Source organism: Typopeltis vanoorti, chromosome 4 (genome assembly GCF_054136105.1).
Source record: "Typopeltis vanoorti isolate ZY-2024b chromosome 4, IOZ_Tvanoo_1.0, whole genome shotgun sequence".
Lineage (NCBI taxonomy): Eukaryota > Metazoa > Arthropoda > Arachnida > Uropygi > Thelyphonidae > Typopeltis > Typopeltis vanoorti.
Window position 1 is genome coordinate 27915991 of NC_143552.1, and position 14061 is coordinate 27930051.

Here is a 14061-nt window from a genome sequence, read left to right on the forward strand (position 1 = left end):
TGTAGGTCTCTATCATATCAACCCTCTGAAGTCCAAAAATTTTCAATCTCTCCACATAATATATAATCCACAGTCCTCACAGAATGCTAACAATATCCTCATCAGAACTCTCATATCCATTGTCTCCATTTTTTGAGCGAGTGTTTTATTTCTAACCAAATTCTCAGATCAATAAGTTAAAATTGGTTTGAACATTGTCTTGTATACAGTTGACTTCCTACAATACTAGCTTTGCTAATTTTGTTGTCTGTTTCCATATTTAATTCACCATCTTCACTAAAAATTGTGCATAAATAGCTGAAACGTTATTTGTTCTATAGGTTCTCCATTTAAGGATGCAATTAATGTTTTCAATGTTTCTGTCTATTTTCATTTTCTTTTGTCATTTCATTGCTTATTTTCATACCAAATTTATTATAGCTTTTGATAATAATTTTCCACAGTTTTGGCATAGAAACACTATCACAAAGGTACCATCCCAGAGGATCCTAAGGCTAGTATTAATAATTCCATCTTCTGCAAGACCAGATTTGTTGCAGTTCTTGGAGGCAATGTAGGATTGATATTCAGAGATGTGTTCAGAAACAGACTGATGTGTCTGTCTGAAGTATAATAATTGATAGTTACATGGGACTATAATATAATCCAAATAGCAGTAAAGGCAGATTTTCTTTTAGAGCCATTATCATAGAGATGATTGAATTCATAGGCTTGAATGCGGTAAAGATACATTGTATAGTTAAGACATGTTGTATAGCTTACCAAAATTTACAAAACTGTCATGACACTCTGCCCGATGGCATGAGTTCTTTGCTTAATTCTGTTAAGTACTCAACTAAACTCTGAAGTATTACATCAACATACTGATGCTTTTATTAAAAATCTTCTTATTATTATTTGGTTAAAAAATTCTCAAAAATTAAATCAGTCTCTGACATTCCAGCTAGTCTGTATGCTGCATTAGAATTTATGAATGTATACCAACTAGTGAGTTGGCGGATCAGTTGCTAGTGATGAAGAAATACATCACCAAATAGAGACGATTGCTGCAAAAAGCATAATCATAATGAGAGACTTTAATTTTCCAAATATTGATTGTGTAGCAGTAAAATCTCATGAGAAGAATGAAACTAAATTTATTGAGCTTTACAGGACAAATTCCTCAAGCAGCAGGTGACAGAAAGAACTTGAGGTCAAAGGGTGTTAGATTTCATTATAATGTCAGAGGATGTTTCAGTGAAAGATGTAACTATTCTGCCTCCGGTTGGTGACAGTGATCATGCAGTACTCACTTGGGAAGTGACTAAGTTTATGAATGTTCCATTCAGAAAAGGTTACATGCTGAACTACAAAGCAGGAAATTATGACCAACTGAGGAGTATATTGAGGTTCAGTGGAATGGTATCAGTTGCTGGATGGGAGGAATATGGACAGTGCATGGGAAACATTTAAAAAAATACTTAAATGATGTAATAACAGAATGTGCTTCCTGAGCGTTCACAGAATAAATAAGGTAATAGTCATATGGATCTGTGTAATCTTATTAAGCAAGAGATCTGTAAGAAATGGATAATGTGGAAGGAATACATGTGCTTAAGGATGATGTCCTTTATGAAAATTATAAGCAGCAGGCTAGAAGAGTCATGACTGTTGCACAGGAGGTTAAATCGGAGTATGAAAAGAAACTGGCTCTGCAAACTACAGACAACCCACAAGAATTCTATTGATATGCTGCAATAAAAGAAAGAAAGAAAATGAAAAAATAACTCTTCTGAATGCAGATTCTGTAAGGGTGGCAGATACAGAAGAGGTTATTCAACTAATGAGTGCCCATTTTGCTAAAAGCTATCAACCTGGTATATATGCAACATTGAGTTCACTGCTTCTGAAAAAAACTCAGATGTATGAAGAGGAAGTATTAGAGCTGTTGCACAAATTGAATATGAAGTCAGCAATAGGGACTGATGGGATATCAGCATGGGTGCTATAAGAGTGTTCAGCTGAACATCCCCTTGAGCAGGCCATATAATTTGTGCCTCAGAACACTGAAGATTCCACAGTAATGGAAAGAATGTATGGTAATTGCATTGCATAAGGGTGGTGCAAATGTATCCAACTATCGACCAACCAGTATCTCCAATCAGTGGTATATAGGGAATGTGAGTCTGTAAGATTTAAGCCACCTTAAGCCTCTATATATAGCGTCGCTGGACCTCCAAAAGACCTTTAATAGCATCTCCCTTCCTGCTCTCCTTCAAGCGCTATCTATTGCTGGATGTCCAGAACCCTTTCTTTCATGTTATGGAGCTATATTTGGGGTAGCTCCATCACTACAGGGTCCCGTAGTGATAGAGCTACCCCAAAGGTGATCCTCTATCTCCCCTTTTCTTTAACTGTGTTATAGATGAGTTTCTTCACTCTCTTCCTAGCCATATAGGCTATTCGCTCTCGGCGCTTCTTCCTTTAATGCTATGGCCTTTGTGGATGATCTTATTCTCGTAGCCTTTACTAAGATAGGCTTGCAGGAACTCCTTGACTGGGCAGTTGACTTCTGCTCTATTCGAGGCCTTTCTATTAATGTAGAGAAGTCTTGCTCTTTAGCTCTTGTCCCCTCTGGTCATGAGAAGAAGCTTATAGAATTTTCCCTGCACTGGAGGCCGTTGCATGCTTTGACCATCCTGGAAGAGTGGAGATACATCAGCATCATGTTCACCCCAAAGGGAAGGTCTTCTGTCCCTTCTATCCTAGAAGCTGGGATCACTTCTTTGAGGAAAGCTCCTTTTAATCCCCAGCAAAGACTGTTTCTCTTTTCACACTATCTCCTACCTCACTTTTACCACTAGTTGGTGCTTGGTAGGACATATATCTCGGTACTGTCCCAAATGGACAGGGCTAAACGTTCAGCCGTGAGATCATGGCTCTGACTGCCGCCTGACACCCTTACTGCATATTTCCATGCAAGGGTGAAGGATGGTGGGCTTGGGGTTCAATCACTTAGATGGCTGACCACGCCTGTGGCTGTCAAGAATCGTGAAGTTAGAACTATCTTCTTCCCCTATCTGCAGAGAGGCTTTCTATAGTCCATTCATACAAGAAGACTTTAGGTGGGCTAAAGGCTGGTCCCATTATCAGGATACCGTAATTGAGTCAGCACCCGCAGAACACAAAAGGTGGACATCTCTGTTGTACTGTTCTGTAGATGGTGCTCCTTTAAAAGAGACATAATCTGGTGCCTCCCCAGCATGATTGGGTAAGGGATGGCACCAGACTCCTCCCTAGGTTCGAGTATATTGACCTTATCAGGACAAGGATCAATGCCCTGCCTACTCGAGCCCGCATAGCTTGATGGGGTAGTGACAACTCAAACTGTAGGGATGGCTGCCACTACAGTGAGACATTCTCATATAGCCCAGTGTTGCTTCTGAACCCATGGGGGTCCACGTGCAGAGGCATAACGCCGTGGTCTCCATTCTGAATAACCGCTTTAAGAACAAAAGTTGAGTGACTGCGGTGGAACCACATTATAGGACCTCTGCAGGTTTGCATAAGCCAGATTTAGTGATTAAAAGAGATGGTGACGTTTGGGTAGTTGATGCCCAGGTAGTGGGAACAGGGCACCCACTAGCCTATAGCCATAATAATAAAGTGGTGACGTTTGGGTAGTTGGGTAGTTGATAACCCACTAGCCTATAGCCATAATAATAAAGTGAACCACTATAAAAATAACCAAGATCTAGTTAGTAAGATACGGGAGGAGCATGGGGCAACTCTGAGGTTTATCAGCGCCACCATCTCTTCACCATCTCTTTACATGGCGTATGGAGTGCAGATAGTTATAAGGACTTAAAACAGCTTGTGCTTACGCAGAAGGATATAAAAGTTCTTTCCTTGAGGGCCCTACAGGGCACACTGGTGGCATCGCGTTGCCACCAGAGAATGACTACAATGATAACCAGAACAGGCATAGGGTAAAACACTTGTAAAGGCTTAGGCCTATATTAAGTCTGGATGTGATGTAAGGGTAGTACTGCCCATAACCAGTACAAAGATTTAAAAAAAAAAACTAGTGATGTACCACAAGGATCGGTGCTTGGTCCACTGTTATTCAATCTGTACAAATAATGATATTGGGAAGGATTTTACAGGTGACATACAGCTATTTGCTGATGATGCAAAGATAGGTAGGGTAATCAGGAATGCTGCTGATATGCAGTACTTGCAGAATGATTTGAATAGGCTTGAATTGTGGGCATGGGAAAATGGATATCAGTTTAATGTCAGTAAATGTAAAGTCATGAACTTTGGTGTGATTAGATATTCAATGTGGTATTATGCAAGAAGAAACTGATCAGGCTAGGGATCTTGGAGTGTTAGTAGATAGCAAGTTGAAGTTCAGTGGCCATGCAGCAAAGACAACTCAAAAGGTAATTGCAATGCTGAAATGAGCTTTGACATGTAAAGATAAGGATGTCATTTTGTCCCTTTACAAGACCTTGATAAGACATCACTTGGACTATTGTGTGCAGTTCTGGTCACATGGTTTCCGTTGTGATTCTGATACAGTGGAGAGAGCAAAGGAGAGTGTTAAAAATGATATTAGGATTGCAGAATACTGATTATGAAGCCAAATTGAGAATTTGTAGACTGCAAACACTAGCAAACAGGAGAGAGAGAGAGAGAGAGAGAGAGAGAGAGAGAGAGAGAGAGAGAGAGAGAGGGGTGATATGATTGAGACATACAAACTACTGAAAGGGTCCATTTAATGGAGGGTGGGGAAAGGACAAGAGGGTATCCTTGGAAGCCGAGAATGAATGCCACTAAGAAGGGTGAAGGCTAGATTTTTCTCTCATAGGGTGGTGTGTGATTAGAATGGACTGCCATTAGATGCGATATGTGCAAGAAAAAGTATGACCACTGGTACGTGTAGCATGTGGCCTCCCTCGATGAATCCCTGACTCCCCGGAGGTCTCTCTTTAATAATAATAATAATAATAATTTATTCTCATTTGTAGTTAAATGGATGAATATCATCAAGCTAGAGCTGAAAAAAAAAACAAGAAAAAACTGTCAAAGGAATTCAAGGAGAAAGGTGATCAGCAGTTACATGAACAGTACAAAGTACAGGCCAGAAAGGTAATCAGGGTGGTAAGTAAGGAAAAGCAAAATATGAAAGGAAATTAGCAGTGCAGGCCAAAAATAATCCCAAACAGTTCTTTCTATATGTTGCAAGTAAAAGGAAGAATGTTTATGACAGAATGATTTTAATAAATGTCGATTGTAGGGAAATAACTGAGTCGGTGAAAATAGTAGACTTACTAAGTGAACACTTTGTAAGAGTATATCATCCAGGTGGACATATTGCAGTAACAAGAGAGGCAAAGACTTATATGGGAAGTGAGGTAAATGAAACAGAGGTGCATAGCACATTACAGAACCTTGATGTGAATACAGCTATGGGATTAGATGGTTTACCAGCTTGAGTTATATGTGAAGGTGCAAGGGAACTGTTGGTGCCTTTGACCACATTGTTTAATCTAAGTCTCAGCTCTGGGTTAGTCCCAAGAGAGCGGAAAGAGGGGAGGAGGGAGTGAAATAGTCCCATTGCATAAAGGAGGTGCCAAGACTAATGTAGCAAATTACCAACTGATCAGCATATTAGGAAATGTTGTCAAAGTACTGGTTAAGAACACAAGACAGGAATGGACAAACGAAAATGAGATACCATATGGGGACAACATGGTTTTGTGAAGGGTAGGTCATACCTCAGTAAGTTGTTCATGTTTTATAATACATTGACAGCTGAGTTAGTGATACTGCTGGACTTTGCAAAAGCCTTCGACAGGATACTGCATGGAATTCTAATCAATAAACTGCAGCACATGGGGATGGACATAGGGTTGGTGAGGTGGATAAGAGGGTGGTTGATAGAGAGATATCAGAGAAAGTTTATTCAGGATTATAGTCCAGAAGAAGGCCAGTGACTAGTTTTGTGCCATAGGGCTCTGTTCTTGTCCTGCTGCTGTTTAATTTGTACATTAATGATATAGGAAAGGATCTGAGAGGAACTGTTCAGTTGATTGCCAGTGAGAGTTATTTTTAATACAGACAATGCCAAACTTTTGCATGATGATTTGGATAGACTGGCAGTCTGGGCAAAGGAAAATGGATGTCATTTTAATGTGGGTAAGTATAAGGTTACTAGATGTATAGCACACTGATTGAAGTGTACTCTAGGAAATTGATGAAGCCAAAGATTTGGGAGTGTTGGTCGATAGGGAGTTGAAGTTTAGAAGGCACATAGCAAAAGTGGCTAAAGCAGCTCACTGACCACTTGGTTACTGAATAATACTTTGATGAGCAGAGACAAGCAGGTTATTATTCCTCTTTATCGAGCTTTGATAAGATGCCATCTTGACTACTGCACATAGATCTGGTCACTTGGGTTTGTTGGTGATGAGGAAGAGGTGGAGAGAATCCAGAGGTGAGAAACCAGATGGTAGAAGGTCTATGGAATGAATCTTATGAGAACAGGTTAAAGATCTGTGGATTACAGAAATTGGTTGACATGCAGAAAAGGGGTGATATGATTGAGACATATAAATTACTGAAGGATTTTTACAAGATTAATACAGAGGAAAGTTTTCATAACAGATCTAGTGGTGGTGGGAGAACTAGGAGCCAGCCTTGAAAACTAAGCAAGTGTGTAGCTAGCAAGGGTGTTATAGAACTAGATTTTTTGCTTGGGAGTGGTGACTGAATGAAATAAGTTGCCAGAGTCTGTTGTAGGTGCCATGAGTGTAAATGAGCTCAAAGCAAAGTATGGCAGATACTGTGCAAATGTTGGATAGTGCATGGCATGATGTTTAGGGACTCCCTCAATGAGTCTAAGGATTCCATGGAGTAGCCTGTAATAATAATAATATAGATTTGTTTGCTCCTTCTGTAGTAGAAGTTTTAAGCATTGGTTTCATCCTTCTACCTCAAAATGGCAAAGGCAAGATCAATAATCAATGAGTTAGCTACAAATACTTCATTGTCATTATCATCACTGATTGCAAAACTTGTACATAAAATGATGTGATGAAGTGACATTAACACAAGCTGTTCTGAAGATGTTGATATGGTGGCATTATATGGACACTATATAATGCCACCAGACTATTTATTTATAGTCTGGAAGAAATGAATAGCTCCCCGAATATTTTTAATCATCTCTATCACAAAATAGTCTGCGCGGTTAGCCTAGTGGCTGTGCGCTTCGCACCCATATGACTGGGGAAGGAGTGTCCCAGGTTCGATTCCCGTCGAAGATGTGAGGAATTTGAGGATCTTCCTCAGCCATAGCCAAGTTAGCCAGTCTTGGGCGTGGACAGTAGGGTTTTTTCCGCCAGCTTATCTGGCATTTTTCATCCCGCAAGCAGGCAAACCGGCCCCGTGAACACACACACGGATCTACAGCCATAAATACTTAACCCTCCATGAGGGGACTCAACTCGCCCCAATAGGGACAGGGGGAGAAAAAGGGAGGAAACTCCATACGAATAAATAAATAAATCACAAAATAAAGTTCCCTGTTGAAATGAAGAGAAACAATAAACTTTCCTTTTTAGATGTGGTAATCATTAAAAAAAAACATAGGGATGATATATCACTTAATGTTTAAAGAAAGACTACTTACACAAATTGATATCTTCATGCCAGCACATTGCACTATTCTCAACAAAATTCTGGCATTATTACCATACTAAAAATAGGGCCTGTCCTTTCCATATTTTAAGGGTGAGAAAAAAATTGATTGGATTTTCTCCACAGCCACTTTATTCTTAACAGTTACCCAAAAAGAACTGTCTCTAGCCTGCATGCAGAAAAACTGATGCCATCACTCTCCAGATATGGGGACTATTCTGTATCACAATTAGAGTATGACTTCAAAATGCATAACATCTACTACAAGTTGTGGGCATTACAGTCTCTTAGTACTGTTGCTGTCTCAAGGCTTACATAGGTCATGACTGGGAAAATTATGAAATTTGAGAAGGTGAACAGCATAATTGATGTTGCTCTAAAACAGAAAAATTAGCCTGAGCCCCATTTCTTACGTAGCATCTCAAAATTAACCTCCTCTTCAAAGGCATTCTTACAAGGTATAATGCAGCTCATTTTTTTAATACAGCTCACTGTTTCATAGGTGATGTGCAAAACAATAAACTATATATGTGTTGGAATTATACGTAAAATTTGCTCTAAGCCCTGAATTTTTTAGCAGTTTATTTATGAAGAAAAACAATCATTTAATTTCTCTGCACTAGGAGTTGTGTTCCATGAACCACTAGCAATTATGCAGATAGCTAACGTTATCTTATCACATTTATATAGAAACATAAGTACCTTTTTCCATGTCTGAAAGGCAAAGCTAACAGATAAACTGCATTGTAATAAAGTGTTAACCCTCTTCAAACTAACAATGTAAAATGAATGGTTGAAGTTTCATTTCAGTTAACTTTTGGACTTTCTTCAACTTTCATATGCAGTTGCAAAATTCTTGCTGTTCATAAATTTGCTGTATAAGAGAATGATAATTTTGTTCCAAAGTTTTTCTTCCTAATATCATCATGCATATCAAGGATTTAGGCCTAGCATGGCCTATTCCGGCCTTAGAAGTCATCGTTGAATCGTTTAAGAGGACATCCTGGTTTTCTTTTTCCTAATGGCTTGTATTTTAAGGCATGTTTTGGTAATCTTTTCTTAATTTTTCTTAATCTTTTTAATTTTTCTTTTCTTTTCTTAATCTTAATTTTTTCTATTACTGGTTCTTGGTTTAATTCTTTCATAATTTCTTCATTTCTTTTGTGATCAAATAGGGTATATTTTGCAGTTTTTCTCATAAACTTCATTTATTCTTCCTAATATAACATTCCAAAATGAATATTCTATTATAATTAAGACGTGTTTGCGCTGTTAGCCTAGTAGCTATGCACTTCGCAACCATATGCCTGGGAAAGGAAGTGTCCTGGGTTCGATTCCTGTCGCCGAAGTGAGGAGCTTAAGGATCTTTCTCAGTCATAGCCAAGTTAGCTGGTCTTGGGTGTGGACAGTGGGATTTTTCCTCCTGCAAGCAGACAAACCAGGCCCATGAATACATACGGATTACAGTCATGAATACTGCCCTTAGGGAATGCAGCAGAGGAGTGACAAACCGGCTGCATTAATTTGTCATAAAGCCCCCTCATTAGTGGGAACTCAACATGTCCTAGGATGGATAAGAAAGATAGGACAGGAATTAAGATGCTGATAATTCCACCATGAGTCTTCATAAATAATAAATATTGTTTATTGAAAACTGTACATTTTTATTCTTAATGATCTTAAGGAGAAATAATCATAATCCTGCCCTTTTTTTGGATAACTCTGGTTGAAAGGCTTATATGTTGGCTATTAAAAACTATTATTTTTCAGGAAATTATAAAGGATACTAAATATTAATTATAACAACTTTAAATTAATACTTCCTATATGTTGGCAACATTACATTGTAAAAGTTCGATGCAGCAGAAATTTTCGTTCACCTAGCGCATCGACCTTTTACTGAAGGTCAAACTTAGAGAACGTGTAAATATGCTACTCACTGATGAAGCCTCAAAAAAAGCTGAAACCGGTCTGGGTAGTGACCTCCCACCATAATGTAATAACAGCATACATTTCCTAGGAAACGTGTTTTTACATTATGGAAAATACCAAGAATAGCGATCAGAATTTCGCCACCTTTGCTGCGAGTTGCCCGGTATTGTACTACATACTAGGACTACTTGCATTAGCTCACGCTAGTAATCGCCGATACTTTTATAGTTTACTATATTCAGCATGAAACTCTCTGATTCCAATCTTTGAGTTTCTTATTCGCTTTTAAAACAATGTGGGATTTAATATCCCCTTAATTTAAGTAGCGTAAATATGTTTATTGTATTACCTTTAGTGTTGTTTATATAATATGTACAACCCAACAGGAATTAGTTTACTCCTTTCAAAAACAAAGCATGTAAAATTGAAAATGCCAACAGCAACATGGAGCAGTCAAGAAGCCGTTCGATTCCTGTTTGCATAGTCAGTCACAGGTGGCCTTCAAGCTCAGAGCAGAAAGGAACGAGTGAAATCAAACAGGAGTTCTGCAGGCCGACCGAATGGGATTAAGAACATAAGAGAGGATAACGGCGAAAGTTCCAGAATCCACTATCGGATTAGTAACATGAAAGGATAGCGGCGAAAGTTCGAGAAACCAGCTATCACGTGATATTGTAAGGGGGATCCAAAACTGAACCAAAGGCATGGAATATGAGGGAGATATAAGTGAGGAATTGGGGAGTGATAGGAATCGACACCCAAAGAGAGTGTCACCTAGTGAGTGAACCAGGAGGAGTTGCTTCCCAGATGCAGAGAGAATCTGATGGGAGGAATCCAAAGGTCGATCTGCCATAAAGCTGTTCGAGTCTAAAAGCACGGATGTCCCGAGGCGAACAAGGAGGGAGAACGAAATGTCCAGATGCTATTCTGCTCCTACAGAGTCTGTGAAAAGATTGTAATCTCGCCCGAGTTTACCACACTGGAAAGTTGTTCCATGCACCCCCCTTGCTGACCTGATGAAGCTGCTGGTACTCCGTGAACTTCGAGATTAAGGATCCTAAAGCCCGGAACGAAAAACAGGAACATCAGACGCCGTGACTGATAGAAATAGCCGATGCATCAATAGAAGAACATTTCATGTGAGTGTGATATCATTTGTTATAAGTTATGTGTGCTGCAAGAAAGATATAATAACTGACTGTTGAGATTTATAGGTTAGGATAGCCAGAGAATAACTAATGCGCTCTTTGTCATAGAAATTAATAGTTATGTGTAGAGCGGAGTATAGCTAATTCCTGAAGAGTTACATGGGTTTTAAGAGTGATCTGTAACTTGTAAATAGCTAAGTCTGTGTTTTGATATAATTGATAAATTAATGTATATGTTCTGATAATATAGATGCAGTTTAAACTAAGGTACTAATTCATGTGATAAATAAAGTAACATAAGTTAACTGAGTGACTGGAAAGGATTGACATGTATTTTAACGAATCAGGGTATTTGCTATTAATATCTTGTTATTGTTGTGATACCAGAGGATTTGTCATGCCAGATATTAGCATAGAAAAGTTTTATCAATTAACGGAATAATAAGAAGGATGTTTGTTATAAGAGGTATTTAGATATACTGCATGAATTTGATTGATTTGAGATTTAACAGAGGATAGTTCCCCTGTACCTTTTGTATTGTATATTTCTTACTTAGCATTCATTAAATAAGTCCTTTGAATTTTTACAAAAATGTGTTGACTGATCTTATTTCATCGCAATACATTGATCTGAAATAAACCGAGCCTGTAAGTGGGTAATCACTAGAATCATTCTAGAGAGAGATGCCACGACTGTTAAGACTTTTTGAGATTTTGAAATTTGGTTAAATCATAGTCTGCCAGAAGTTTTCATAATTTCTTGTACCAATCTTGGGACATGGAGATGCAGTCAGAAATTAATATAAATATCCATGGTTCTCAGGTATAAGAACTGAATCACTGAAGGTAGTATATATAAAGAGACCAAGAGTGAATTGTAAGAAAAAGAGTATAAACAGAAAGGAAATGATGGAATAGAATAAAACGAACAATACAATATTACAACATTGCCATCATCAGGGATCAAACTAACACTGGGTAAATGAGGTTGAAGACAGGTAATCAAAGTCGGGTCCTAAATGGTGCTTCCTAGTGGGTTAAATTGGGTGGTCTTAACGGTTGGGCTGAAGATCTGAGGATAAGTCCTTCCCAAATTTGGAACAGTTTCATGCACCAATTTGTTGAGGTTTAGAAAGCTTCTCAGGTTTGAAGCAGATTCCAGGAATAGCCTTCTTCTAGCGTACACTGTGTTGGGTGTCCAAAGCATGGTCAGCAAGCCCAGAGCAGCTATAATGGTGGAAACAGATTTTTTTCCTTTTTTTTTAGGGAGGGGGGAGGAGAGGGGAGGGAAGGGAAGGGAAGTGTGTTCAAAGTATTTGAACAAATCCCTATAAAATTTTCCTAAAACAAAACATGTTTAGCTTAACTTGTTCATCTTAAGTAGAAATACATACATAATGTCATATTTCAAAGATTTCATTACTACTCAGGAGGAAAATAAGAACTGATATTATTATAAAAAAGAGAAAATTACCAAGTGTTTTGAGTATAGGTGACTTCTGCTCTACAAAGGCACAAATTTTTTTCAAACTTGGTGACTGATTTTCCTGTAAGAAGGAAAAACACGAAAAAGCTATTCAGGATGAATGACAATTTAAGCAATAAAATTTCAATAAAAACTTTTTATGCACTTCTTAAATAAAATAAGTTTTTTTTTAACCCTATACTAGAAAAAATTATAAACAAAGAACAGAATGCTACCAATTATATATTTGGTTTAATCCTTTATCCAAGTATAAGCAAACAAAGTTTGCGCCTGAAGAATTTTCAGGACTGGGGCAACTCATGGTAAAGGTGGTATAAGTTCTCATCACTTGCCCTTCTTATCTCCCATAATGCAAAGCACATCTCCTTGCCGATATGTATAATACTATGCATTAAGGGAAGGGCCACTACCCAGACCAGTTTTGACCTTATTGAGGTCTCATCAGTGGGAGCCAGACCCAGAGGTGGTGATACTAAGGTGGAAGTAATGGAGAAGTCATATTTACCTATACCAGTTGCCAAAAGGTGTCACACCTTATTATTAAAATTCTCTGGATTAGAGATAAGTTGATGGAAGATTTTTCACTTGGCTATGCTACCAATTATATATTTGGCTTAATCCTTTATCCAAGTGTAAGCAAACAAAGTTTGTGCCTGAAGTATTTTCAGGACTGGGGCAACTCATGGTAAAGGTGGTATAAGTTCTCATCACTTGCTTTTGTGTCTCTCATAATGCAAAGCACATCTCCTAAAGCATTTTCAGGACTGGCCCTAGTCCTGAAAATACTTCAGGAGCAAACTTTGTTTGCTTACACTTGAATAAAGGATTAAACCAAATATATAATTGGTAATTCTCAAGTAGAGTGATGTGAACTAATATCAGAACAGTGAACTGGACAATGAAACTTATTTGTGCTTATGGTCCCACAGAAGAAGGAAGAAGTGGAGGAATCTTTGAGGCATTAGAGGGCAGCTGACAAAACGAAAAAGGAAAAGTTGATCCTTGTTTCAGATATAAACTGCAGAGTAGGAAATGATTATCAGACATATAAGAATATTTTGGGAAAATTTAGAGGAAAAGAGCAAAGCTAATAATAATGGTAAGTGCCTGATAGATTTCTGCTCAGGACAGGGACTAGTTATCGATACAAAATTAAAACGGAAAAAAAGTCACGTACAAAGATTATTTATAATTTACAGGCAAAAATTATACTATTAAATAATCTTTGTACGTGAGTTTTTTCCATTATTAATTTTGTATCGATATGTCTACTCACAGTATACCTCTTTTAAAACTTATGGACTAGTTATTACTAACACCATGTCCCCAAATAAAAATGTGCACAAATTCACATGGAGAGAAGATACAAGGAATAAGAAAAGTCTCAATGACTATGTTATTGCTGAAAGTGATTTTTCCCCATTTCTTCAGGACACAAGAGTATTCAGAGAATTTGAAATAGGAAGCAATCATCATTTGCTGTTCAGCAGGATAAAATTGAACTGCATATTGAAAAGAAGTGTGTAAGAAAGTTATGAAACGAATCAAAGTTGAACAGCTATGATATGTGAACTGTAGACTCAAATACACAAACATCATTGAAGGATAAATGAAAGAATTTGAAAACAAGAGCCAAACTGTAGAGATTCAATGTGCAAACCCTAAAGAAAACATTGACTGATTTAGCCAGAGAGGCATGTGGTAAGGTTAACTGTAAGGATAGAAAAATCAGAACTCCATGGTGGACTTTGGAAGTTAAAGAAGCAGTCAAGGAAAAGAAGAAAGCATATAGAAAATTCCTGGCAAGAA

The 14061-nt window shown here is 38.0% G+C and overlaps 1 protein-coding gene across 1 annotated transcript in view; it reads right to left on the bottom strand.

Annotated features, from left to right (window-relative positions):
* Positions 1–14061, bottom strand: part of LOC150107184 (uncharacterized) — a 646985-nt gene that overhangs the window by 2042 nt on the left and 630882 nt on the right. Inside the window, exon 26 of the mRNA XM_090391664.1 lies at positions 12241–12313. Within this exon, the coding sequence (XP_090247790.1) occupies positions 12241–12313 (73 nt within the window). The remainder of the gene's footprint in view (positions 1–12240; positions 12314–14061) is intronic.